We start from the raw sequence: 24,894 nt of genomic DNA on the forward strand, positions 1-24,894 counted from the left end.
CAGCCTCACTAACTACTTCTTTGGGGTTCACACAGCATTAGTTATGACACTCAACTATTAGTGTACTACACGCTGACTTTATCATCTCCTTATGTTACTGGGCACATGGAACATAAGCAGACAAGCTCACAGAATTGTTAGTTTCTTTTCCAAAAGAAAATAAATCTCTCCTGAAGACACTAGTCAAATGTCTAATTAATCTGTTTCTGGAGTATTTAACAATAATGTATATAAATACGAATGTATGCTGTATTAATAAGTATATATCACAAAATGGGAAAAAACTCTTAAAAGTCCTAGTTTTTACTGAGTTTTAACATATGGGCTGAAATCTTACTTCCATACATTTCTTTTCTGTTGTTCTTTTAAAAAAAATGCTTCAAATGAATTTTGCAGACACTTTGGCTAGCCCTGGGATGCCGAGTGCTCACACAATATGTCACGAGCCACTAGACATTTTATGTTTAAAACGAAAAACTGTAGGTAACACTTTATTTTAATGGTGAAATAATTAGTTCCAGATTATAATGAAAATCCTATAGCAGTGAATAAATTATGCCATCTACATGGATTTGAAATAAATTTATTGTGATCAGTGTTATCACAGTGAATACTGAGTGAATTAATAATGATAAAAGACCCGAAGTATTAACAGCAATGCAATAAAACATCAAGAGAAAGCAAGAAGTTTCTGGTCGCTTTGTCATCAAGTATAGGCGTAGGAACTCTGAGAAGTATGTGTGCATGCCAGGAATTAACTGGCAGGGAACAGAAAAATGAAGTGTATATCGTTAAGCATCTTCCCAGTGACATGCAAACACTGCTTTTATATATCTACAGGCTGGACTTCGTCTGGCCCACATATATTAGCTATGAGTAAATAAATGTTAGATTAAAAACCCAATATTCTTCCTTTCTCATTATCAGACAATGCCTGTTTTAGACTGTAGGAATACTATTCCAACACTCGTTGACTTATGGTCTCAGATATCCTCATGTGCAGAGTAACTGTTTTCCAGATGATTTTGCTAGACTTTAAAGTTTTAAGCTCCTTAAAGGGAGACACTATACTTAGTCCATAATTTAAAATTATCACTGTGTCTGATAAAAGGCTCTTGGTACTAATAAACAGAGCCACTCTTAGGAAATGGGAGCTTCATTTCTGCTTCTTATTAATAATCTTATTACTATTTTTTTTCTGTTATTTAACAGGTTAATGAATGTGGGGTTGCAAGGACCTTAATGCTAGATAGATCAGGAGACATCATAGTTTGCTACAAAGATGACTACTATTAATGCATGCTAAAATATCCCTTATTTACTGTTCTTCACTTCCTAAACAAATCCATTCTGTAGTGGGTGATGGAAGTAAGAGTGTCTGTTGGACATACTACCAAGGGAGTAAGTCACGGGCTGTCAGAGTTTGCATGGGGAAGAATACTTGCATACTGGAGCTAAGTGGAGCACTATGTCATAGTGTGAGCCTAGAAAGGAATGTTCTATGCAAGGCGAATAAACGGTCTACCTGCGAGGGCAGGCAATGTAGCTTCTCCCACATAAAATGTTGGGAAAGACATCCCTTCAGAGAATGGGGTATCCACTGTGGTAATTGGCTTACACACATGTAGAATAGCCTAATAAAGCAAATGTTATCAGGATAATGGGAGGCAGGCTTCTCACATCTGAAAAAACAGAGAAAAGCCAGGTGTGGTGGTGCAATTCCTGGCTATTGAGGATGTCGACAGAAAGAATGCTGGAGTTCAGGAATTTTGGAGCAACACAGCAATATAGGTTGAATCTTAGGGTGCTGAATATGAAACAGTTTTCGCAATAGCTTTTCATATCACAAAAGTCAACTTATGGCTTTTAATATCCATACTGACTATCACAGAAACTAACACAGGTGTAAAATGAATTAATGCACACATATGCATGGTCCCTAGCTTTAGCCATTGAGAGTAACCCCCCCCCCCCCCCGAGACACCCGCAATTACAAGGTGAACTTAGCATAAGGAACAAGGGCTGCTTTGGAGAAACGGATGACGAGGAGACCAGAATACATTCTTTTGTCAGAAAACAGGGATGTTTTGTGGTGATCAGGACAAAGCAGAAAGTATGACATGGTTCTCCTTGGACAAATGTTAGAATTACAGTAAGAAGAGAAAAATGGACTTTAGCTCATTGACTAGAACAAGAAAGTATGAGCCCACATTGATAATAAGTAACTTTAGAGTGGGTTGAGAAATAGGAAATATAGTTTCCAAGTGCCTGCTTTAAAACACACCCTTAGATTAAAAGGGAAAGAGAATATTCTAGTGGAGAAGTCTTTGGGTCATCTCCTTTGTCAGATGGTTGACATCTATTAATAGCGCCAGTGATAGAACAACGCAGGACCACATGGAATCTGGTTAATACAGTGCAAGGACCGCAGTGTCACTCGTAAGCCATTCCACCCCAAAATATGTCCCTGTATTCAGGGGAAAAACCCAGAAAAATTCTACAAGACAACTGACCCATAATCTTCAAAAGGGTCAAAAGTCATAAAAATAAAAACAGATAAATATTCTACATTCATGGTAACTATGAAAGACAGGACAAGTGGGATCTGTTAACATTTTTTATTTTTATTTTTGACAATTTCATACATGTGTACAATTGTGTTCACTTTCACTTCCTAATTACCTTCTCTGATTCTCTTCATTCCCATAGATACATTTCTTCTTCCTAAACAGTCCTCTCCCAATTAAAACCACAGCAAAACAACAGAACAACCAAAACAACAACACTGAGTTTAATTAGGATTGGTTGCAGGATCAAGGGATGGGTTCCTCACTAGAGCATAGGTAACTTATCAGTGGCTGTACCAAGAAAGAAAGTGGTACCGCCTCCCACAGCAACCAGTAAAAATCAATAGTCCTTCTGGATGGGTGGGCACATAGGATCCTTTAGCTATACATATTTTGAGGATATACTTTTGTTTAGGGTTGCGTAAACCTTCCAAAAATTATTAATGAAGTTGGCAAAGTTTAGAGGTTTACAGTGAAATAGAAGTATAAGCCAGCACCACTCCCTGATGTCAGTGATGGAATTATGGTCATATAGAGAACATTCTGGTGTGCATATGAAGAATATGAATGGGCAGGAGGGACCTGCGACCTTTTACCTTACAAGGCTGATAATCTTCTGTGAACGGTGCGTGTGTGTTTGCGCATGTGTGTGCGTACATGGCATGCATGCATGTGTTTGTGTGTTCACATGTGTGTGTGCTTCTACAAATTTTAATTTCAAATATGGGTTTTAATTTCTAAAAGTATCATTTTTCCTATTTTTTATAAAGTTCTTACTATATTCATGCTTTCCTCTCCATTTTTAACTAAATTGGAAAAGTGACTTTAAACGCTTTATCTATTGGTATCATTTTATATTCCTGGTTTGTTTCTACTGATAGATTTTTCTCACTCTTACAGTCAGCATTTTCTACACTCCCCCCAGGATTTAGTGAATATGCCAGATACTACATATGCTCTATTTTGAAGATGTTAGAATTTTACCAAGAAGTCACCTCCAGGCAAAACCAACCAACCAAACAGCTAGTATGACTGCCTGGCTGATCTCATCTGCTTGCTTCTTTGGGCTCAGATCCTACATTGGCTACTGTACTGTGTCTGAAATTCACTGATTTTTTTTTTTTAAAACTTCATTCAGCTTTTCAAGGTTAGGGCCAAGTTTCCTATTTCTATATCTTGATGCACACTTTAATCTTGGTTCCAAAACAACCTTTTTCTCTTAGAACATATTTCTCTTATTGATCTCTTTATTTCACAAATAGTTTGTGATTGTGTAATGCTCAATGTGTCCCTAGGACAGGAAAATGTCAAGGTCACCAAGACTACTCTCCCTGACCCTGCCCTTTTCACCACCTAAACCTCTATACATCTCTGCTTTACACATCATGTTGTTTACCCCAGCTCCATATTGAGGAATCTATACATCTCTATATTCTAAAATTACCTACATACATTTTACCTTAATTTGTCTCAAGAATTTTTTTGATATCATAATGTACAAAATTTATTCCTTTGGATGCTTCTTACACCTACATTTGCATGTGTGTGTGTCCCAAATGCACATACATGTGCAAGTCATGACAAGGATGTGGAAATCGGAGGACACCTCACAGAGTCATTGGTCATTTCTATCCTCCCACCCTGTGGGTTCTGGGATCAGACTCAGATCTACATGTTTAGAAGTGGGTGCCTTCATCAGCTGAGATATAGCTCCAGTCCAACTTAGCCCTTTTTAAAAACTGTTGTGCATATATTGTCCTTGTAGAGATTCAGGATTCCAGTTATTTGTTATAAAATATTTTTCACGGAATGATTTTAGAAGAAAACATTATATATAAAATTATCTTGTACACAAATTGTATAATTATGAGTTCATTTCTCTATGGACAATAGAAAAGTGAAAATTTTGAGTCAAATTACATTCACTCTGAAGCTATAAAGATGGTAGTTGTATTTTCAAAGGATCATTCATATTACATAAACATGTACTGCCTGGTATTCTGCAATATTATTCATTTATTATTTCTTCTTCTCTGGGGGGTGGTATCATTTAACCCATACTGACCTCAAGCTCCGTTTCTAGCTTAGGCCAGACTCTGCCTCCTGCTCCTGACCTCAGGCTGCCTTCCTAGCACTGTCTACAGGGGTGCCACCAACCACAGCCTCACTTTGCTTTTGCAAATCTCCTCCTCTCAGCGCTGTGGGGAAGTACCAGTGAACAGAAAATGCTACTGTTCCTTTAAAGCTTTTGCTTGTTTGTTTTGAAGCTAGTCTCAAGTTCAGGGAATTCAGCCTCATCTTCCTGAGTAACGGTTTTGTCTATATGAGCCTGCCAAGTGCTGGGATTAAAGGCGTGCACTGCCACTGCCAGGCTTCCCTTTCAACTTTTATGCTTTTATTTTACTATCTTACAATACTTAATAATTATTAAGGAAATGGTTGACTATTCATCAAATTCACTAAATTCATTGTTATTGAGACAATTAATATTTTGATCCACCTCAAACAACACAAACACATAAATATATTCACAAAATATGACAAAATAATATAAAACTTTAGTTAGATTAGAAGCAAATGAAGAGAGTTATTTTATAATTGTTTGCTTGGACAGACTATTCCAAGAAAGACTAAAATCCTTAAAGCTAGAAGAACATTCAGTAATTTGACTACCTAAAATGTAAACAAGGCCTGGTTGTATAGCACTTGAGGGATTTCCCACACTCTAAAGGCCCTGGGTTTCGTCCCCAGTATAAACCCAAAAGTAAACATTAAAGAAACAGAAAGTTGGGCTGGTGAGATAGCTCAACAGATAAGAGCACTGATTGCTCTTCTGAAGGTTCCGAGTTCAAATCCCAGCAACCACATGGTGGTTCACAATCACCTGTAATGAGATCTAATGCCCTCTTCTGGGGTGTCTGAACACAGCTACAGTGTACTCACATAAAATTAATAAATAAATCTTTGGGTCAGTGCAAGTAGGAACTGAGACAGCGGAGTTGACTAGAACGAACAGGGTTTATCTGAGCAAGAGCGGTTGACCAGAGCGAGCAGAGGTCCTAAAAATTTAATTCTCAACAACCACATGAAGGTTCACAACCATCTGTACAGTTACAGTGTACTCCTACAAGCTTGGAAGACAAACAAGTGTGCTGAAAGAAATGTGGACTAGAGACTCAGATCAGGAAGTTCCAGAGGGGAGCAATATTAGCATTTTAATGAAAAGTAGCAAGCATAGGCAGGAGAAATACAGAACATAAGGTTCAAAGAGTGAAGGGGCACCAGGAAGTAGAGTAAAACTAAATCCTGTGTTCATGGATAGTAAAAGGAATTAAGGGAGTGGTGACCTTGGGGCAAGATCCCACCCAGTTAAACTGTTTATGCATTTACAATTGTAGAGAGGAGAGTTATATCGTGTTAGGTATAATTAAAAGCTATACACCTTAAACGCAGGAGACAAAGGCAAGCAGATTTCTTTCCAAGGCCAGCCTGGAACTGCGCAAGTTCTGAGAGAGGAAAAGCTTAAGTCCAGGCTTGGTGGTTACCCACCTTTAATCCCAGCACTCAGCCACACAGATCGATGAGTTCAAGGTCAATCTGCAGAGCTAGTTCCAGGACCACTAAGCTTAGGCAGTGTGAAGGAGTTGGAAAACAGAAAGCTTGTGATAATGTAATAGAACCAGGGGGCCATGTTCTAGCCCTAGAAAGCAGCAGAACTCAGCAGCTTCAGCCACAAAGCTCTGGATTTAGAGTCAAGAAAAGAAAGGACTACTGGGACAATTGATGCTGGTTAGCTTGAGCTATGAAATGAGTGGTGATTAAGAAGAGGCCAGTATCACTCAGGTGATATCTTCTGGGTAGTGTTTTCTGAAAGCACAAAGAAGCTATGTTCCAGAGACAGCCAAGGTTGTCCCTCATGTTGCAGCTGGATTTCTTAATGTGTAAGGTTCACCTAGGTGGTTCTGGCTTTGTAGGCATGAAGGGATCTTGGAGAGCAGCTAAGGCTTGGAACTTTGAGAGGCCAGGAAAGGCCATTGGTGAAGGTGCAGCCTCAGTTGCTGTTGAAGGCTCAGGACTGAAGGGGTCATGCAAAGGATTTGAGCCTTGGCACTATAAAGGGAGCCTATGAGAGGTTGTTGGTGAAGCCTAGTTGTAGTGGAAGACCCCAGCATATCGGAAATGCCAGTATAATGGGATGATCACCAAGGAAAGCTGCCAACAATGGAGTGGAATCAACCAGACCCTGGAGTGCTACAGAGGACAGATCTGGAGATGCGACCCAAGCCCTCTGGAGTATCCCAGAAGGTCACACATCATGTATGGATCCCAGGCATTGGAACAAGAAGTTGTGAACTTGACCTTGCCTGGGATTCCCCAATCTGTTAGAGATCCCAGAGCCAGGGCATACCTGCTAAGGAAAGCTGCTAACAGGGAGTGGGAGAGCCCAAGAGAAAGAAGTTTGCTGTAGTCATCAACACTGAGAGGGGTTTTAACATCAGACATCAGATGTGGAGCTACCCAGCTGTTCTTGGTATTGCTTTTGTCCAGGCTTTCCTCACTATGCCACTTTGTAATGGTATCGTTTATCCTGTGATGTTTAAGGTACATGAGCTGCTTTTTTATGTTGACTTTATAGGTTATTACAGTTAAGTGACTGAATCTCAGAAAAGACTGAGCTTTGAACATTGCTGAGACTGATACAGACTATGGGACTTTTGAAGTTGGAGTACATGTATTTAGCACTATGCTTTGGCTAGGTTTGGCCCCCACAGACTCAGGTGTTTGAAAAGACTATAGGGAACTGGAATGTGGTGGTTTAAGTATGCTTTGCCCAGGGAGTGACATTATTAGGAGATGTGGCCTTGTTGAAAAAAGTGTGTCACTGTGGGGTGGGCTTGGGGACTCTCCCCCTAGCTACCTGGAAGCAAATTTTCTGTCTGCCTTTGGATAAAGATGTAGAGCTCTAAGTTTCTCCAGCCCCATGGTCTACCTAGACATTGCCATGCTCTTGCCTTGATGATAATGGACTAAACCTCTGAACTTGTAAGCCAGCTGCAATTAAATGCTGTCCTTTGTAAGAGTTACCTTGGTCATGCTGTCTGTTCATAGCAATAAAACCTTAACTAAGACATCTGGGTATCCTTTTCATATCCTGTGAAAATTACAGTTTTAGTTTTTGGTTTTTTTTTCCTCAAGAACTAGCAGAGTAGAGATAGGCAAGTTGAAATTTCTCTTTTAGGACACCAGGAATAGATAGGATTAATTTGCTTTTGAAACTGAGCCATCTCTTTTATGTTATAAATATGTCTGATACTGACTTAGCTTTAGAAATATATTCCTTGTTATTAATTACTAAAAAGCAACTTTCAAAAGATAATGTTTAGAGCAAATATTGAATCATTTTATCTGAATAAATTTTACATAGGCACCTCATTAAACTATATAAATGGTTGGGTTGAACATTTATAATCATGTATTTCATAAATATGTATCTAGACTATAAATGAATCAATAACGATTTTTGACAAATTTATAAATGAAAATTTAAAATTTACAAAGAAAAGCAATAACCAGCAGTATATAGTGAAGTTACTAACCACCTTTTAAAAATGTACTGGTTTGATGGTACGTACTTTATCCTTCACTTTTCTGTGAATTCTTGTCATAATTATGCAACTGAATGTTGTTACCCTGATCATTTACCCTTCCCAATAAACCTCTAGGCTTTGTCGTTTTTCATTTACAGATGATGAAGCTTACAGTTAGAGCGTTCAGTTTAGAGCAAACATGTAAGAGTTTATCACTAAAGTTAAAGTAACACAAAGTATTTGAACTGCGTCTCTACCTCTATACAAAACATCACTGTCTACTAGGGGAAAATTATTTTTTCATCAAAATTAAGTAAAAGTATAAAAGAAAATTCAGGAATTTTTAAAATAAAATTAAGTAAAGGTTTAATAGTAAATTCAAGAAACAGTTAAGAGTCAAAGAAACAAATTAACAAGTGAGTTGCTATTAATTTATGTTATTAGAACTTCAATGATTGTTCAAATTGAAGGCACATCAACTTACTAAATTAAGATCACTCTAGGAACTGTTATGAGTCAGAAACAAATTTTTCCAGTGATGGAGATAATGGGGCCACATTCAGAACAGTGTAAAGGGATTACACTGAAGGCTGATGCGGAGGACCACACCCCAGCAGCCATCAGTCCTGTTGTGGGTAGCACTATAGATCAGAATATCTATACCACTACTGCTGCTCGGGACACTTCTTCCCAGGTAGTGCAGTATTTAAATACACAGGCTCTATAGCTGAGTGTGATCCCTGAGTGACCTATTTCCTTTAACAGCCCACCTAACACATTCGGGCCCTCTGGATGCCAGCTAGCAGAAGGGAAACCAGCAGCTCAGTTTTGACTTAGAGCGAGCGCATCACAATTCCGTTCTCAATGTCTGCTCCACAATAGCATGAAGGAGTCAACTTGTCCCCACTGCACACTGAGGTCATGAACAAGCAGGAGCCTGCCACATAACTCTAAATGAATACTATATGATCTCTGAATGTTAAGTATAAGAATTCCATTGCGCAATGGCTATGCTTATTTAAAGATGATTAATTGGAAGCTTCGGTAATGTGATTATTCACTAAATAACTGTTGTAGCTATTCCATTTCAGGAAGCAAGACAGTACAGGCTGAAATAATGGTTAAACTAAGAGGCAAGAAAAAAAGCAACATTGGCCTACTTCTAGCAAGAAAATCCATAGTTTCTCACAAAAGTTACAAGATTGAATTATCACTGTAGTTGCTAGAGGTTCACGATGAAATAGCAAAACTATAGTTGAGATGTATGTTAGGATAAGAATAGCTTATCAGGACTTTCTCACACTGACTTGGTCACTGCTGGTCTGCTATAATTTATCACACTTTTTGTAATGTACTTTTTGTGATTCCTTCTAAGTTTTGAAAACCACTGGGCCATTGCTTCTAGTTTCAATGTCCCCTTTTCATGGAGAGGAAGTTTAGGTGTGGGGGGTGAGAATGCTGCCTTAGCTCTTGCCCATTTACTGTACCAATTATCTTGTCACAATGGTATAGAAACTTCACTTGGACAAATGAATCACAGATGAATTGAATTCTGTGATGTTTGTGAGATTAAGTGAAGCTCAAATTCCCATTTGGACATTGATATTCTGAATTCATGGAACTACCTGGGTAAGCCTGGTTAACGTTAATTAGGCCACTAGACCTACATTGTATAAAATAGGTTTCACCAAACCAAATTTCTCAGTGATTATTTTAAAATGTCGAAAAAAAAAAAGCCCCACAAAACAAAACAGTATTTTGAGGAAGACTCCCAAATGTTGCCCAGGGCAGCCTTGAATTTTCTGTGTTGCCCAGGCTGGACTGGACTCACAGTCATCCTCCTGCCTGTTTCCCCAGTCGGGGTTTACTTCATTTAGGGCGGCCCTTAATAATTCTCTATTCTGGGATCTTCCTTAGAGAATATTAACTTATTAATGACTTGTCAATGTATATATAATCCACTTGTGATTGATTATATATATATATATATATAAACTTCTGATCATGTTTGAATCCCCATGGGGAGAAGAAGAATTTAGAATTATTTCCTGAATTAAGTAATTTGTTAACAGTAAACATCTTCTGAGACCCCTCTCTTCACTACTCACCGGTTCCTAAAGTAGTACTGACTTTCTAGAAAGGGTGCCCGCGCCAGCAGCTTGGCTAAAGTAGCCATGTCCTTCAACTCCTGGAGTTCACCAAAATTGTTACTATTAGTCTCCATGGCAACTGGGCTGAACCAAGGTCACTTCCGACTTATCGGCCTTTCCTTTCACTCTGTTTCAGTTTCAAGCAACTGGACAGAGAAATCGGATTTGTACACGTGAGACCAGACTTGAGTCGACTCGCCCCTTTCTCCTGGAATTTCGAGCTGCTGATGGGAAGGGTCAGGGTAGGCTAAGGTGAGCGAATGGTCGCTTCCGGTTTCCGGTTTCCGCCTCCAGCCGGCTTCCGGAAGTTGCTCTCAAAATGCTGAAGTCCTGTGTGGAATTGGCCGGGGCTGCGGGAGTTGGAGTCGGTCCTCGGGCCTGAGCCTCGAGGCCGCGCTCCCGGGTGTCGTTGATGTTTGGGGCCGACGGGCGCCCAGCGATCGGAACCGCCGCCGGGAAGAGCTGGTGAGCCCGGCGGGCGGTTGGGAACGGGGCGAGCGAGCCGGCGAGCAGCTCGCGGGGCTCCGGGTCAGAGACGGCCGTGCACCAAGTTTCTTCAGGCCGCGTTCCCGTTGTCCCTGCCAAACCGGCCACATTGTACTAGATTCCGTGGTTGACAAGATCACAGAAATTCCCAGTCCCAGAAGTTTCTTAGTAGCAGAGACACCAGGCTCTTGTACTCCCTGCGCAGCTCGGTTCGTGTAAAGCCTAGAAGTTTTCCACCGCCCTGGAGGCTCTGTCCTAGTTTATGGGAAAGGGGCGTTTTCCAGTAGCCCCAGGTTGGAATTTGTCTTTAGGGTACCCTGGTCCACTGCTGTAAGTTTCCAAACTGCTTTCGCAAATCACACTTGATCTTTAATGACATCCCTGCTGTAGGAGACTCGCAGGTACAGAAAATTTAAGAGGCAAAGTTGTCCTGTGCCCCTGAGTACCAGAGATGATAGCTCAGTTTTGGATTTTCTAGTTGAAAACCCTGGTCGCCCAACCTCCACCCCCACCCCCACCCCCCGTTTGTTCCAACGCTTTTCAGAGAAACGTTAGTGTAACAAGAAAGTAGATGTCTTGCGGTCCATCTTGAAACATAAAAATCTGACCAGTAAGTCAAGAACTGTGATTTTTAAAGTTCCTGCCAGTGGGCTGTGATGTCTGATTGTTTAGCATCACCGATAACTGAAAAGTTAAAAGAATATCTTAGGTCAGATGGCTTATTTGGTTCCTCTCTAGAGACCATTTCTAACCAGTGTTGTTTTTCTTGTAGCTTTTAAGTTCTCACGATTTTCAGTTAGAATACTAGGAGAAGCTTTTTATTTTTTTTTTTTATTTTTATTTTTATTTTTTTAAAGATTTATTTATTTATTATATGTAAGTACATTGTAGCTGTCTTCAGGGATACCAGAAGAGGGAGTCAGATCTTGTTACGGATGGTTGTGAGCCACCATGTGGTTGCTGGGATTTGAACTCTGGACCTTCGGAAGAGCAGTCGGGTGCTCTAACCCACTGAGCCATCTCACCAGCCCAGGAGAAGCTTTTTAAATGAGCAATTGTAATTGTTGCACTCAGCTTGGAACAAGAGACGCAGGTCACAATGCACTAGTTTTTCTTAGCTTTGGCAGTTGTACATGTGGTAGGAACCACCACAGAAAACAAGATAAAGGAACTTCCCTACATCCTGGTGTTTCCTCTAAAGTGTACTTAATGCTTCAATGTTCAGAGCCTGGTAAGGAACGGAAGTGTTCAGTAGATTGGTCTGGTCCTAATAGAAAGGAAGTCATTTGTGTGCTAGTTGACATAAACACACAAACCAACCGGTGACCCCATTTATTCTTCATTGTGCTTTCTGTCTCCTATCATGCATAGATAGCGCTGTGTATTACTGGCTATTACTTGACGCGCTATTACTCTAAACTGGAGTTACTTGCAGTAGTGTTTTTACTTGCTAAACAACTCATCTTTTGTAATGAGTGAGACCAGAATATCATTAGCACCTATCAGCTGGTGCTTTTGAAAGAAAGTCTTAAAATGAGTCAGTCTCTCTCTCTCTCTCTCTCTCTCTCTCTTTGGTTTTTTTTGAGACAGGGTTTCTCTGTGTAGCTCTGGCTGTCCTGGAACTCATTCTGTAGAACAAGCTGCCCTTGAACTCAGAAATCTGCCTGCCTCAGCCTCCCAAGTGCTGGGATCAAAGGTGTGTGCCACCACTGGCCACCTTAAAATGAGTCTTAACTGTCCGAAGAAGCGTGTTACACAAAACCAGGACCTTTCTTTTCTAGTTAGTGTGCATGCCAGTCCACTGTTGTCTTCCCCTCCTGCCTTCCCTTCTTCACCAGCAATCTCCCTTTCCTCTTGGCTCTCTTTCCCTTTCTGAGGCTGAATTTTGCTCTATAGCCCAGGCTGATTTCCTCCTAGAAGTTGTCCTGTCTCAGCCTCCCCAGTACAGGAACTACAGGCACGTGCTGCCTTGCCCAGGCTTTGATATTTCTTAATACAGTTTTTTTGTTTCATTCTTTGAAATGCCTTTCACGATTCTTTTATCCAGGTTGTGAAATCCCCATGCTATTGGCTGTTGCTACCACTAAGTAGTTAACTGGCCTTGGTTCTATCTGTGTATGCCATCTTATGTAAATCCTCAGTGATTGGCACCATACATTTTTTATGGCCTAGATAAGGTGACAGCAGAGGCGAAGATAATTTAAATAACTACTCTAAGCGATCTGCAGTATGATCCTAGTGTACTTAAATTCCCCATCGCCCTAATGTACTCAAGTTCTGTCTGACTAAGGTTGTATCTCTAGACATCTATGAATTAGAAAACAGACACCCAGATTTGTAGACTAGCCTGTAATTTCCTAGATAGCCCCCCCCCATTTTTAACTGTGTTTTGTTTTAACAACAATAAAAAGCCATTGAAATGCGATCTGGACCTTTGCCTCTGCAATTTCATTCTTGATTTTTTTTTTTTTTTACATCTGGAATAATAAAAACTGCTTGTCTTGAGTAGCTGGGGTTTGTTTGTTTTCTGATTGGTTAGGGTCTGGAACTCAGTCTCCTATACTGTTAGCTTTGCTTGATTCTACATATTCCTTCAGTTAAAGATCAAAGCAGTAGACAGTATAATTTGGCGCAAATACTTGTGGGGAGCTTCTTAGCATCCGTCGTGTGTCAAGCTGGAGACTTTTAAGCTTTGCTAATTTGCTTTCATTTTCATCTTTATGTAAACTATTAGTCTGTCTTATTCACATAGCAGAAAAGTTAAAATCCTTATTTTCTGAAGATTTCAGTAATATCACATTCTCTCTTTGGTTTGCATGTCCTACATGTTCTTGTCATCTGGTTATACATATGCTAGGGACTTACATTTAAATCTTAGCTGTTTTCATGGTCCTAACCTAGGAATTCAGGATATATATTCAGTAAATATTTGCTGTGTAGTTATCATGTATAATCAAGACATCGTTTACCCTGCCAAAACTTGTTGACAGGATGATTTACTTTTAAAATTTTTTTTTTTTGATCTTGTTTGATTTATATTCTGACTACATTTCATCTAGGCATTAAAAAACTAATTTACATTTTGAAAGCAGAGGCAGTGAGAAAAGTTTGGCTGTCTCTTGAAGTCAGTCATTAAATGAAGAAACAAAATCAAGAAATGGTCTTCCTCCTTCTTCTTCTTCTTCTTCTTCTTCTTCTTCTTCTTCTTCTTCTTCTTCTTCTTCTTCTTCTTCTTCTTCTTCCTCCTCCTCTTCCTCCTCCTCCTCCTCCTCCTTCTTTTTCTTTTTAAACTTACTGGTCAGCCGACTAAAATTTTTCTAGTGTAAAGAGGAAAGGAAGTGGTTTCCTCAGATGTCCCTGGTGGCAAAGTGACAGAGCTGTAGCTTCCAGCAGATAGGATAACTGGATGCAGTCAGGGGAGCGTTTGGCACGAGTAGGGGGAATGGATTCCCCTGTTTGTTAGAGAAGATTGTGATTCCTAGAGGGGAAGAAAGATTCTTCTCTCTATCTCTCTTCTTATTTATATCTGTGTATTAAAGCAGGAATCAGATGCATTAAAGTCAGGCTCTCAACTCTGTAGCTCAGGGGTAGCCTCAACATCTGAGGGAATTCGGCCTCTGCTTCCCTAAGTGCTGAGTTCACAGGCAAGGTCCACTAGACCAGGCCATAAGACATATTGTTTCTTTTTTGGTTTTGAAGATCCAGGTTTTCAGTGTGTGTGTGAAGGAGGTCAGAAAAGGTTGTGGATCCCCTGCCTCTCCTTACCCACCGAGCTGGAGATCTAGGTGGGTGTAAGCTGTGTTACCTGAGTGCTGGACACCAGACTTGGGTCTTCTGGAAAGGTGGTAAGGATGCTTAACTGATGCTGAGCCCTCCCTCCCTCCCTCCCTCCCAAGATGCAGCCCTTTAGTAAATGGCTATGTCAAACCCATTCCGTTGTTGTGGTGGTGGGGACCACAGAGCTTTGAGCATGCAAGGCAGGTATCTGACCACTGAGCCACTCTCCAGCTTTTGCTTGAGACAAAGACTCATTTGATGACTAGAGTATGATTAAGGAAGATACATTTTAAGTTCCATTGAGCATCAGAAATTTTAACATTTAAGATGTATCTTATAGATCATATATATATATATATATTTTTTTTGACTAGTCTTAAAATGTAGACCTTCCCCGTGGTATGGCTCTCTTACTATTTATGTGTGTTTACTCAGTGCCATAGTCCACGTTATTAGTATTCTGTACTTTTGGTGCATATTTATATTTATATACTTTTGCTGTATATTTAGAAGACCAAATAGCCTTTCGTAAACAACCTTTTCTTTTTAAATCTTAAATAAAATGTAGTAGTTACATGATGTGGAAGCATATAGCTCTGTCGCTGTGTTCCTGTTTGCGAGTGGTCATCACGTGCTGTGCCTTCATCAACGCTGCAGTCCTTGGCTATGTGCACACTGAACTTGTACTTTGTAGGCCGGTGATTTTCAGCCTGTGGGTGGCAACCCCTTTGGGACATCAAATGACCCTTTTACAGGGGTCACATATCAGATATCTTGCATATCAGATGTTTACATTATGATTCATAGCAGCAGTAAAATTAAGAAATGGTAATGAAAATTATTTTATGGTTGAGGGGTCACTAGAGCATGAGAAACTGTATGAAAGGGTTGTAGTATTAGGACAATTGGAAACTACTGATGTACAGTCTAAGACAGAAACGGTTTACCTTCCTTAAAATTGTGAAGGCCAACTTTGGTTGGACTTAGCAAGTGTATTTTACATTTAGTTGCCATTAATGAAGTAGATAAACTTAGCAGGAGAAAGAGTCCATGTTTCAGAAAACTCACAGTGGGAGTATGATTATGAACTAGGTGATAAATTGTATTTGATTTTGTTTTTCTCTTTTCAAATATTGATAAACTGTTTAGTTCTATTTGGAAGAATTTTGTTTTTTAATTAGCTGCTGGGTTCATTCAGTAGATACACATTTAAATATTTTCTTGTTACACTGATGTTTTTACAAGTATCCAGGAAACACAAAAAAATATTCCTGAAAAACGGTCTCTGCCTGCCTCTTAGGAATAACAGTTGCTGGATATAGAAGCATCAGAAACAATAGTTATTAGTAAAATAGTTATCAGAGTTAGGGGTACCTGTTTTCTGGGTTCTCGTTTTTCTTACTCCCCTTACATGATTGGAGTGCCATGGCATGAGTTAAAGAGTAGCCAGATCAGTCTCAGAAGCAGGGGCGGGGAGGAGGTGTTACCTGTCAAGTCTCAGTCCTGGGAAGACATAAGCAGGACGTTAGGACTAAGGGCAGCTCCGAAGTTCTTTCAGAAAACATTGATCTTTGGGGAGAAGAAAGGCCTCTTCATGCTGTGTTCTGTTCCTTTCATCCGTCTTCCGAACTGGCATGCAGTTTTTTTAGGAAAATCACTTTTTGGAAATACTGGTAAGGAATTGAAAGATGGCAGTTTATTAATAGTGCCTAAAGAACATGAAAGCAAACCGGATTTGAAGTTCTACATTGTGAAAACAACTGGCTCATCAAATCTTGGAGCAAATACATTTAACATTGCTCAGCATAACCCAACCCTGCCTTCCAGGGTGCTCACTTCCTTGATAAAGTCTGTGACTGTAGCAGGACTCTAAGCCATCGCTGAGCTGACGCTTTGGACTTCATCCCACGACTGTCTCCTAAGATTTCATTTCTAATGAGGGCCAAATGAAGAGACGTCATATGTGAATAAAGACAGCTCAAGTGGTATGTTCACTGAGTTTATAGTCACTCAGATTAAAACTCTGGCAGTTCAGTAAGCCTTGCATTTCTTCATTTCTCCTCTACAAGGGAAGGACTTTTACAAGAAAATAAATATGTTTACGATAAAGTATCTTAGTAGGGTGGTCTAATGATATGACAGTGACCTGCTGGGTCAAAGGCGATCCATGAGCTGTTGGTGCATGCTCTGTTAGGTTTTCTCCGTCCAGTGCATGCCCTTTTACCTGGAAGATGTAAGTGAAGCAAGTTGATGCTAACTGACTAGTATTGTTGCTAACTGACTAGTATTGTTGCTAACTGACTAGTATTATTGCTAACTGACTAGTATTGTTGCTAACTGACTAGTATTGTTGCTAACTGACTAGTATTGTTGCTAACTGACTAGTATTGTTGGCTCTTCCATAGGGCTTTTCTTGGAATTGAGTTGTGGAGTAGTCAGACCAAATTAGGGGTGAAAAACGACTGAATCCAGAATCGATTATATTAAATATATTTTTTTCTGTATTTCTGCAGTTTCACCTCTAATTTCGCCTCTAATTTTTAGTTAGTTCATACTTGAATGATACCATACAATTCATCTAGTTAAAATATTTTATTTTATTGAGAGAAACACTAGAAATTGAGATTCTAAGAAAATTTGCTTTCATTCTTGGTCATGTTAAACATTTTGTTAAATCTTACTAATTATTGAAATTCTTTTCCAATAAAAATTAGTCAGTGAAGAGCTGAAGAGATGCCAAAGCAGTTATGAGCTCTGGCAACTCTTCCAGAAGACACAGGTTCAATGCCTAGGAACCCACATGGCAGCTCACAACCACCTGTAACTCCATTCTCACAGGAATCCCCAACTTCTCCTTCTGGCTTTCTTACACACTGTATGAAGTCCTTAGACATACATGTAGGCAAAACACTAATACATAACATAAAAGTAAATGAGAATGTTTAAAAAACATTTGATGAGTGTCATGTTTCAGTGGACTAAATGGGTCCATTATCCTACTGTAACATTAAGAACACTGACTAACTCAGGCATGGTAGTGTGTGCCTGTGTGCAAGCTCTCTAGCTGAGGATAGCTCTCATGAGGGTCAGGCTTTGGGGGAACCTCATGGAAAAGAGATATCAAAACCGCTGCCTTTTCTCATCTGAGGTGGCTCACCAGACTGCCTTTAAAATAAACTAGGATTTTACTTGGAGACTTATTTATTAATTTCATGTCTTAACATGTAATTTTGAACTATCTGTTCACTCAGTGATAAGACCATTTTTGTCTTCAAAAAGCAGTTATTCCTGAACCAATGATAGAACTTTTTAGAGAAAGGGTCTTAATTTTAATGCATATAAAACCATCTTTAAGTGAATTTTGTTTTAAAATGTACTCTTATATTCAGAGATAATAGGCTTTTCAGATTACATTCTTCAGAGAGCTAGTTTTAAAGGAAAAGAACATGTTATTAGTTGCATTAAGAGAAAACAAATAGTTATTAACACATAAAAGATCTATTTTGCTTATCACACAGTCAGGGTTATAGCTCCTGCTCATCACATAGTCAGGTTATAGCTCCCACTGGCTTGTTAGCCGCTTTGTGTGAGAAGTGTAGGTGTTTGGATGGTAAGTCTTGTCTTGTCTTTTCTTTCTTTTTTATTTTATTTTATTTTTTTATTTTTTGGCAGGTGTCTCAGTATAGCCCTGGCTGTAAAACTCACCCTGTGGGCCGGGCTGGCTGTTAGGCCTGTCCTAACAGGGCAGTGAAACAAAACTAAAGTTACATATTGAATCAGCCTTTTGAAGGGAGAGAGAAAGCTCAAGATTTTGAGAGTTTGTTTAAAATACATGTTTGTATCACCTTGTGTCTGAAAACTGTTGTGGATTGTTTTGTTTCTCTATTCAGATTGTGAGGAGATGGGGCTGGAGCTGCGTTCATTCCCTGCCTCAGGATTGACTCAGCCAGCCTTGCTGCCCAGCATCTTGTGTTGATTTAGGCTTTCTAGATCTCTTTCTGCTGAAACAGTTTACCTAGTAGCCTTTGACTTTTATATTGTGCATTAAGCCTGTCTTAAAAGTGAAAGTAGTGAAAGAAAGTTACACAGCGTGGATGGAGGAATTGTGGCAGCTGTTCTGCCTGCCCCTGATGAGCACTGGTGCTCTGGAATCGGTTGCTAGGACTTGAAACCCTATGTACACTTAGATAGGTCACAGCGACCGCTCTCTTGCCGTTTCTATTTGCTTGTTACCCTAGAGTTGTGTGGGAATGCAGTGAGGTAATATAGTTTACATATTAGCAGGTACTAAACACTCAACCTTTAGATGATATGTGTAGGATTGGAAATACCAACACATTAAATCACCATGTATGTCCTTAGGTTTTAAATGAAAATTAAAAAGTTACAAACTGTCGTAGGGGACTCTCTAAAGCTTAAAATACGTAGATGATAGAGATTGTACGTAAGTCGAGACTATCTAGACCAAGGTCTACAAAGTGAGTTCCAGGACAGCCAGAGCTATACAGAGAAACCCTGTCTTGAAAAATTGAAAAGTCGGAAAAAAAAAAAAAAACCCAGCAACAACAACAACAACAACAAAAGACTGCTTGGATCCCACCTGATTTTATTCAAAAATGAAAGAAAACCACCTAGCGGAACTCATTTATTTATGACTACTTATAGTGAGAAGTCCACTGATAAGAGACTGTGTGGCCTACACAGCCTGGAATATTTGTAACCTAACCCTCTGCAAAAAAAGTGTGCCCACCCCTCTTATAATCTCTACAGGCGCTATGGGCTTCTAGAAGGCTGTTGGAATATTTTGGTGCCCTGGGTGCCTGTCAAACTTAATTTGAGACGTGACAAGCCTCGGTTTTCCTAAGGAAGGTACCCGTGTGAAGCACCTGGGCCATTTAAAGATTGTCACACCAACTAACGTAACTCCATTGAGGACTGAGTGCGGAGAGAACCTGAGTTAGTAAAGCTCCCAGCTGTCTACTTGCTGGTGTCGCTGACAAGAAGACTGATTCACAGGCTGCTTCAGAGTGTGTTAGTGATGGCCCTGCAGACCCCTCAGGTTCCGGTTGGAATGGAATACGGTTTCTACATCGCTTGCTATGATTGTTTAGTGGCCTAAAGGTATGCCCGCAGATTGGTAGCTTTTTGTATCTGATTTGGAAATACCGCTGTGATGAGGTAAAGGGTATGGGAGGTAGATTGTGGGCCTTCTTTACTTAGTGGAATTAGTGGGTAGGGAAGGGACTGAGAAAATTGTAAGGCAGTTGATTTTAGAGAAGGGGCAGGTGTGGACAGAGGAACAGTGATTTATGTAGAAAAATGTTTTCTATGATTACATAATAATCATGTAAAAATACTGGCATCCTGTGTGTGTGTGTTTTGGGCGTGTTCACCCATGTTGCATGCGAATGTCAGAGACTGACTTCTAATGGTCTTCCTCAGTCATTTCCCTACCTTATTCTTTGAGGCAGTCTGTTATCCAACCTAGAGTACAACCAGTGAGTCTCCAGGATCCGCCTGTCTCTACCCACGTGCTGGGGCGACGGATGTACCCCATGCCCAGCTTTTCCATGGGTGCCGGGGATATAAATGTAGATCCTTTATGCTTGTGCATCCAGAACTCAACTTTCTGGCCCCACGTCCACCACCAACGGGTACTGCCTTGAAGAGATTCCAATGTTGGGAATTTATCTTTTGAGACAGGGTCTGCTTTGTATTCCAGACTGACTTCAAACACAAATATGATACTTCTGTCTTAGCTTCCTTAGTGCTGGGATCATAGATAGGCATGTACCTTCATACCTAGCCATTCCTATGGTAAATTAAAAAAAAAAATCCACAGAAACTTACACGAATCAGATTGAAGCTGTCATCCTTTGAATAGTTCAATCATATTCCTTTTAGACATCTTGTGGAGAATATTAATTATACCCGTATTTAGAGTGAATTGCTTTTGTGGAAAACTAGGTTAATACTGAGTGACTTTATTTTTTTTTTTTTTTTTTTTTTTGTTCTCTAAAACATATAGGCATTTCAGTCGAACAATGGAAGAGCTTGTTCACGATCTTGTCTCTGCACTGGAAGAGAGCTCTGAGCAAGCCCGAGGTGGATTTGCTGAAACTGGAGAACATTCTCGAAATCTGTCTTGCCCTCTGAAACGCCAGGCCCGGAAAAGGAGAGGGAGGAAGCGGAGATCCTACAATGTTCACCACCCGTGGGAGACAGGCCACTGCTTAAGTGAAGGCTCTGATTCTAGTTTAGAAGAACCAAGTAAGGACTATAGAGAGAAGCACAGCAATAATAAAAAGGACCGCAGTGACTCTGATGACCAGATGTTAGTGGCGAAGCGGAGGCCATCTTCAAACCTAAGCAGCAGCGTTCGAGGTAAGCGGCTTCTGTGGCACGAGTCTGACTTTGCCGTGGACAGCCTTGGGAACAGAACGCTGCGCCGGAGGAGGAAGGTGAAGCGCATGGCCGTGGATCTCCCGCAGGACGTCTCCAGCAAAAGGACAATGACCCAGCTGCCAGAAGGCTGCAGAGATCAGGACATGGACAATGATAGAGCCAGCCAGTATCCAGAGTTTACCCGGAAGAAAGTTAAGAAAAGGAAGTTGAAAGGGATTAGGCCAGGACCGAAAACCCAGGAGGAAGGAGGAGTTTTGGAGAGTGAAGAAAGAAGCCAGCCCAACAAGGACAGGATGGAGTACGAGGAACAGAAAGCCTCGGATGAGCTCAGGAGCGAAAGGTGACGTTTCCTCCTCCTCCTCTTCCTCCTCCTCCTCCTCCTTCCCCCATGAGAATGGCTGGCTGCAGGCCTGGGCTCAGTGTGGTGTTTCCTGTTTGAATTCTGTTTCAGATAGTTAGAAGTTGCCACATGATGGTGATATTACTTTGTAGCTAGGCTTGTATGTCTTTATACTTTGTAGCATTTTCACACAAAGCAGAATCACTCATTTGATTTATGCAGTGCTGACTGTTATAATTGTCTGGATTTCCAGCTGCAAAGTAAGAAAGTTGCTCTACTGTGGGAAAGGGTATGCTGTTGAATAACAGTGCTGTAGGGTAGCTCACTGTGTAGTTAGGGAGCTGTGGCCTTTGGAGCATTTTAGGGTGTGTAGTCAGGATTCTGTTTCCTGCTGTTCAGAGGTCAGACCTTGTGCTGCGTGGGGCTTGGTGTGTTGATCTATAGCTTGCCACGGGATTCTGATCACTTATGAAATGTAAACACCTGATTTATTACGGTATGGAAGCAGCTGATCCTGGCCCTTAGAGAAATGGAATTTGTAGCATTCCTTTCTGTCCGTCTCAGGAAGCAGACTGTCTTTTATCTAATTGCCACATGCTCATTGCGAGTCAGAGAGTGAGCCTTTGCCGTTTACCCAACTCATTGCCTGTAAGAGCAGCCAGGGTGCGCGTGTGTCCAGCTCGCGCCCTTACATTGCTTAGAGCCAGAGGAAAATGGTGCGGGTGAAAGGGTCTGAGTTTTAATTTTAATTTAATTTAATTAAAATTGGCCTCATTTCAACCTTGGTAATTGTAGCCTTTGGATACTCGTGTGTGTTTGTGTGACTGTGGTTATGATAAGAACCCAGGTTGAGTTAATGATAGTTTTATTAGACAGTTTACTGTTTACATAGTTTTTCCTTTAAAAGTAAAGCAAAAAGTTTGTTTCTTTTCAGAAAGTTGTTTTTGCACAGGAACAGGGTTGGTTGCATTCTAGTACTGAGCCCTTGTGTCTGAGGACCTCACAGCCAAGAGCAGTTAGTGCTGTTGCTCATTGCTGTGGTGTGGCAGTGGTGGGACAGAGGAGGGGTTGGCTCACCTGCTCTGATGGCCGATTTTGAAAGCCCCTCCCTCTTGTTTTCTATGCCTCTGGTTAGTGATCTACTTGTTACTCTTCCCATCCTGGAAGCATAATGAGGCCAAATCTTTTCACATTATTTCTTATTTTTTCAACAACAACAAAAAATCATTATCAGGGATATTAAGTTTCTCAGTTGCTCACATCTCAGGTTTATAGTTTAAATATGTTTAAAATCAAATAATTGAAACTACATTTTCCCTGAATCCTAAACTTTTCTTTATATCAGTTTTCTGCTGCTGCTGAAGGGCTCAGTACAATTTCTTCTATAGAAGGATTGCTACCTGGTTAAGGTGGTGTCGATTCCTACAGGTTTCCATTTTAAGAAGGTTGATATTTTCTTGGATTTGATTTATATTACGAGAACTGTGTGTGTGTGTGTTTGTGTGCGTGTGTGCATATGTATGCGTTTGGCAAACATTTGATTAACTACTACTGCACTGTGCACAGGTGGCTCAAAGACTAACAACAGACTATCCAGCTTGTTCCTCGGCTGCGGTAGGCATACAAGCTAATACTGAGAATGGCATGCTCTCTATGAGTGATGCCTTCATATAGGAGCTGTGTTTCAAAGCGAGAGCTAAGACTTGTTCAGACAAGGGAGGACTGGAGAGCCAGCAAGGAAGTGGCATGACTGTCAGAGACCTGTGTAGGGTGAAATGTCTGCAGCTCATGCTACAAGGATGTAGAGGATCTGAGGCTACCGCAGCAGTGGTTCTCTAAGGCCTGTGTGCTAGGGTGTTCATATTTCATCATAAAGGAAATGGGAATTTTTGGCAGTGAAGAAACTTAGCACAACATAGTCTTGACAGGAGTGTTCTCGTGACCTTTGATTGACCTCAGTCCATACAGTGGAGGGTAGAGTCTGAATGTGCTTGCAGACAGTGCTTGCAGGTGTCTAAAGCTGTATTTGGAAGGCTGGTGCTCTCAGATGATGCTGGATTTTATTCATAGGGAAAGGGATTAATATTCATATATATATACTTCTCATGGAATATATGCTCATCTGAACGGTAGTTATAAAAATCATTTCCAAACAGGAGAAGAGATAACTGTCCTTACAGGTGGATTGTCATGTCGTCTAGCTGCTGGAAATGAAAAGTCTTGCTTGTTACGTTCTTCTTGTTTAATGATCATAGCAACAAGGAAGTATTGTAGCAACTGGCAAGGTATCAGTAACACAATAGAATTATTTTATGTGTCCATAAAAAGTACCTCAGTAGAGAGCGAGGATCACTAACGACTGGTCTTTCCGCACGTGGTTAGATCGTCATGTTGTGGACAGATGGAGCGCGCTCCTTGGAGGGAGAGCTAAGGCAGTTTGCAGAGTTCCCCTCTCACATTCTTATCCTCTGAGTCCGTTCCCTTTCACTGTTGATATACATGTTACCACAGTTAAAGAATACAATGTGTTTTATTAGAATCACTGTTTGTTTTTTGTTTAAAATGGCTTTTTTCTGTTTCTGTGTATTGTGCTTAACCTGTGAAAAGGTGAACTGGTTGTGTGTAGATCAGATTAGAGAACCCAGCAGACTATGACAGCAGAAACAGTGAGTGAACTCACTGTTTGCAGGCTGTAAAATACTTGCGGTCTGTGGTCAGGCTTAACCTGGCTCGTATTTAGTAAGCATTGGTCTAATGGGGAAATATGACAGCTCTCATTATGAAGTGCTACACTAGACTGCCGGGGCATTGCACAGAGAGTCTGTCTTTGGAGAATCTGAGGGGTTCTGAGTTGTAAGTACATTTTTCTCTTGGGGGTTTCAGAAGAGGTCTTGTGCCTGAGGTGTGTTAAGGACAGAGTTGAAGGAAAACAGGAAGAGTAGGAATAGCAGTTTGGACCTTGCCTACATGGAGGGAGGGAGGTCAGACTTCTGAGAGCCTCTCCTTGTAGGAGGGAGGTCACACTCATGAGGTCATCATTTTCAAGCAAAGCTGTGTGTGTTGTAAATGGGATGGCGTGCCATCAGTTCCTTAGGAATATTGTTGTATAGGAAACTTAGTCAATTAGAAGAAAGTTTAAAAAATGAGTCTCGACAAATTCTTATAACTTTCATTAGTTTATTTTTGAAAAGTTTATATAAACTGATAGTTTTAATGTGGATTTAAGTCTTAGCAGTGACTTTCTTCATAAATATAATATTTTAAAACAGGCTAATGTGCCTGGTTTTTAATCAGCTAGGCTACATTGTTTTATGTTTTTTATTTTGGGCTGGAGAGTCAAGGCACTCACCAGGCCTGATGCTCTGCGTTTGGCTTTCAGAACTCCCGTGGAAGAAGGGGTGAGCTGACTCCATAAGCTGTCCCCATGGACAGAATCTTCAGGTATAGCACGTGTACACACTCACACAAATAATACTTTAAAAAGTGATTTATTTCTATTTTACGTACACTGGTGTTTGGACTGCATGTATGTCTGAGTGAGAGTGTTGGATCTCTTGGAACAGGAGTTAACAAACAGTAGT

The 24,894-nt window shown here is 40.5% G+C and overlaps 2 protein-coding genes across 19 annotated transcripts in view; one reads left to right on the plus strand and one right to left on the minus strand.

Moving 5' to 3' along the window:
• Positions 1-10,605, minus strand: part of Spata17 (spermatogenesis associated 17) — a 205,898-nt gene extending 195,293 nt beyond the window's left edge. For 3 of the 6 annotated variants that reach the window (XM_006497207.3, XM_030243223.1, XM_006497210.2), the window contains exon 1: positions 10,264-10,605. In XM_006497207.3, coding sequence (XP_006497270.1) covers positions 10,264-10,379 — 116 coding nt within the window. In that variant the 5' untranslated portion in view covers positions 10,380-10,605. The remainder of the gene's footprint in view (positions 1-10,263) is intronic. The other 3 variants (NM_028848.3, NM_029067.1, XM_030243227.1) reach the window with 2 other exon arrangements.
• Positions 9,700-24,894, plus strand: part of Gpatch2 (G patch domain containing 2) — a 157,040-nt gene continuing 141,845 nt past the window's right edge. For 5 of the 13 annotated variants that reach the window (NR_151741.1, NM_026367.4, NM_001357646.1 and 2 more), the window contains exons 1-2: positions 10,605-10,770; positions 20,597-21,313. Coding sequence is in view for 11 of the 13 variants with exons in the window: in NM_026367.4 (NP_080643.4) it covers positions 10,718-10,770; positions 20,597-21,313 (770 nt within the window). In the remaining 2 variants the exon portion in view is untranslated. Of the gene's footprint in view, positions 9,785-10,441; positions 10,558-10,590; positions 10,771-10,836; positions 11,001-20,579; positions 21,314-24,692; positions 24,755-24,894 lie in introns of those variants that run through there. The other 8 variants (XR_003946457.1, XM_006497199.4, XM_006497198.3 and 5 more) reach the window with 6 other exon arrangements.

Source organism: Mus musculus, chromosome 1 (genome assembly GCF_000001635.26).
Source record: "Mus musculus strain C57BL/6J chromosome 1, GRCm38.p6 C57BL/6J".
In the NCBI taxonomy this organism is placed as follows: Eukaryota; Metazoa; Chordata; class Mammalia; order Rodentia; family Muridae; genus Mus; species Mus musculus.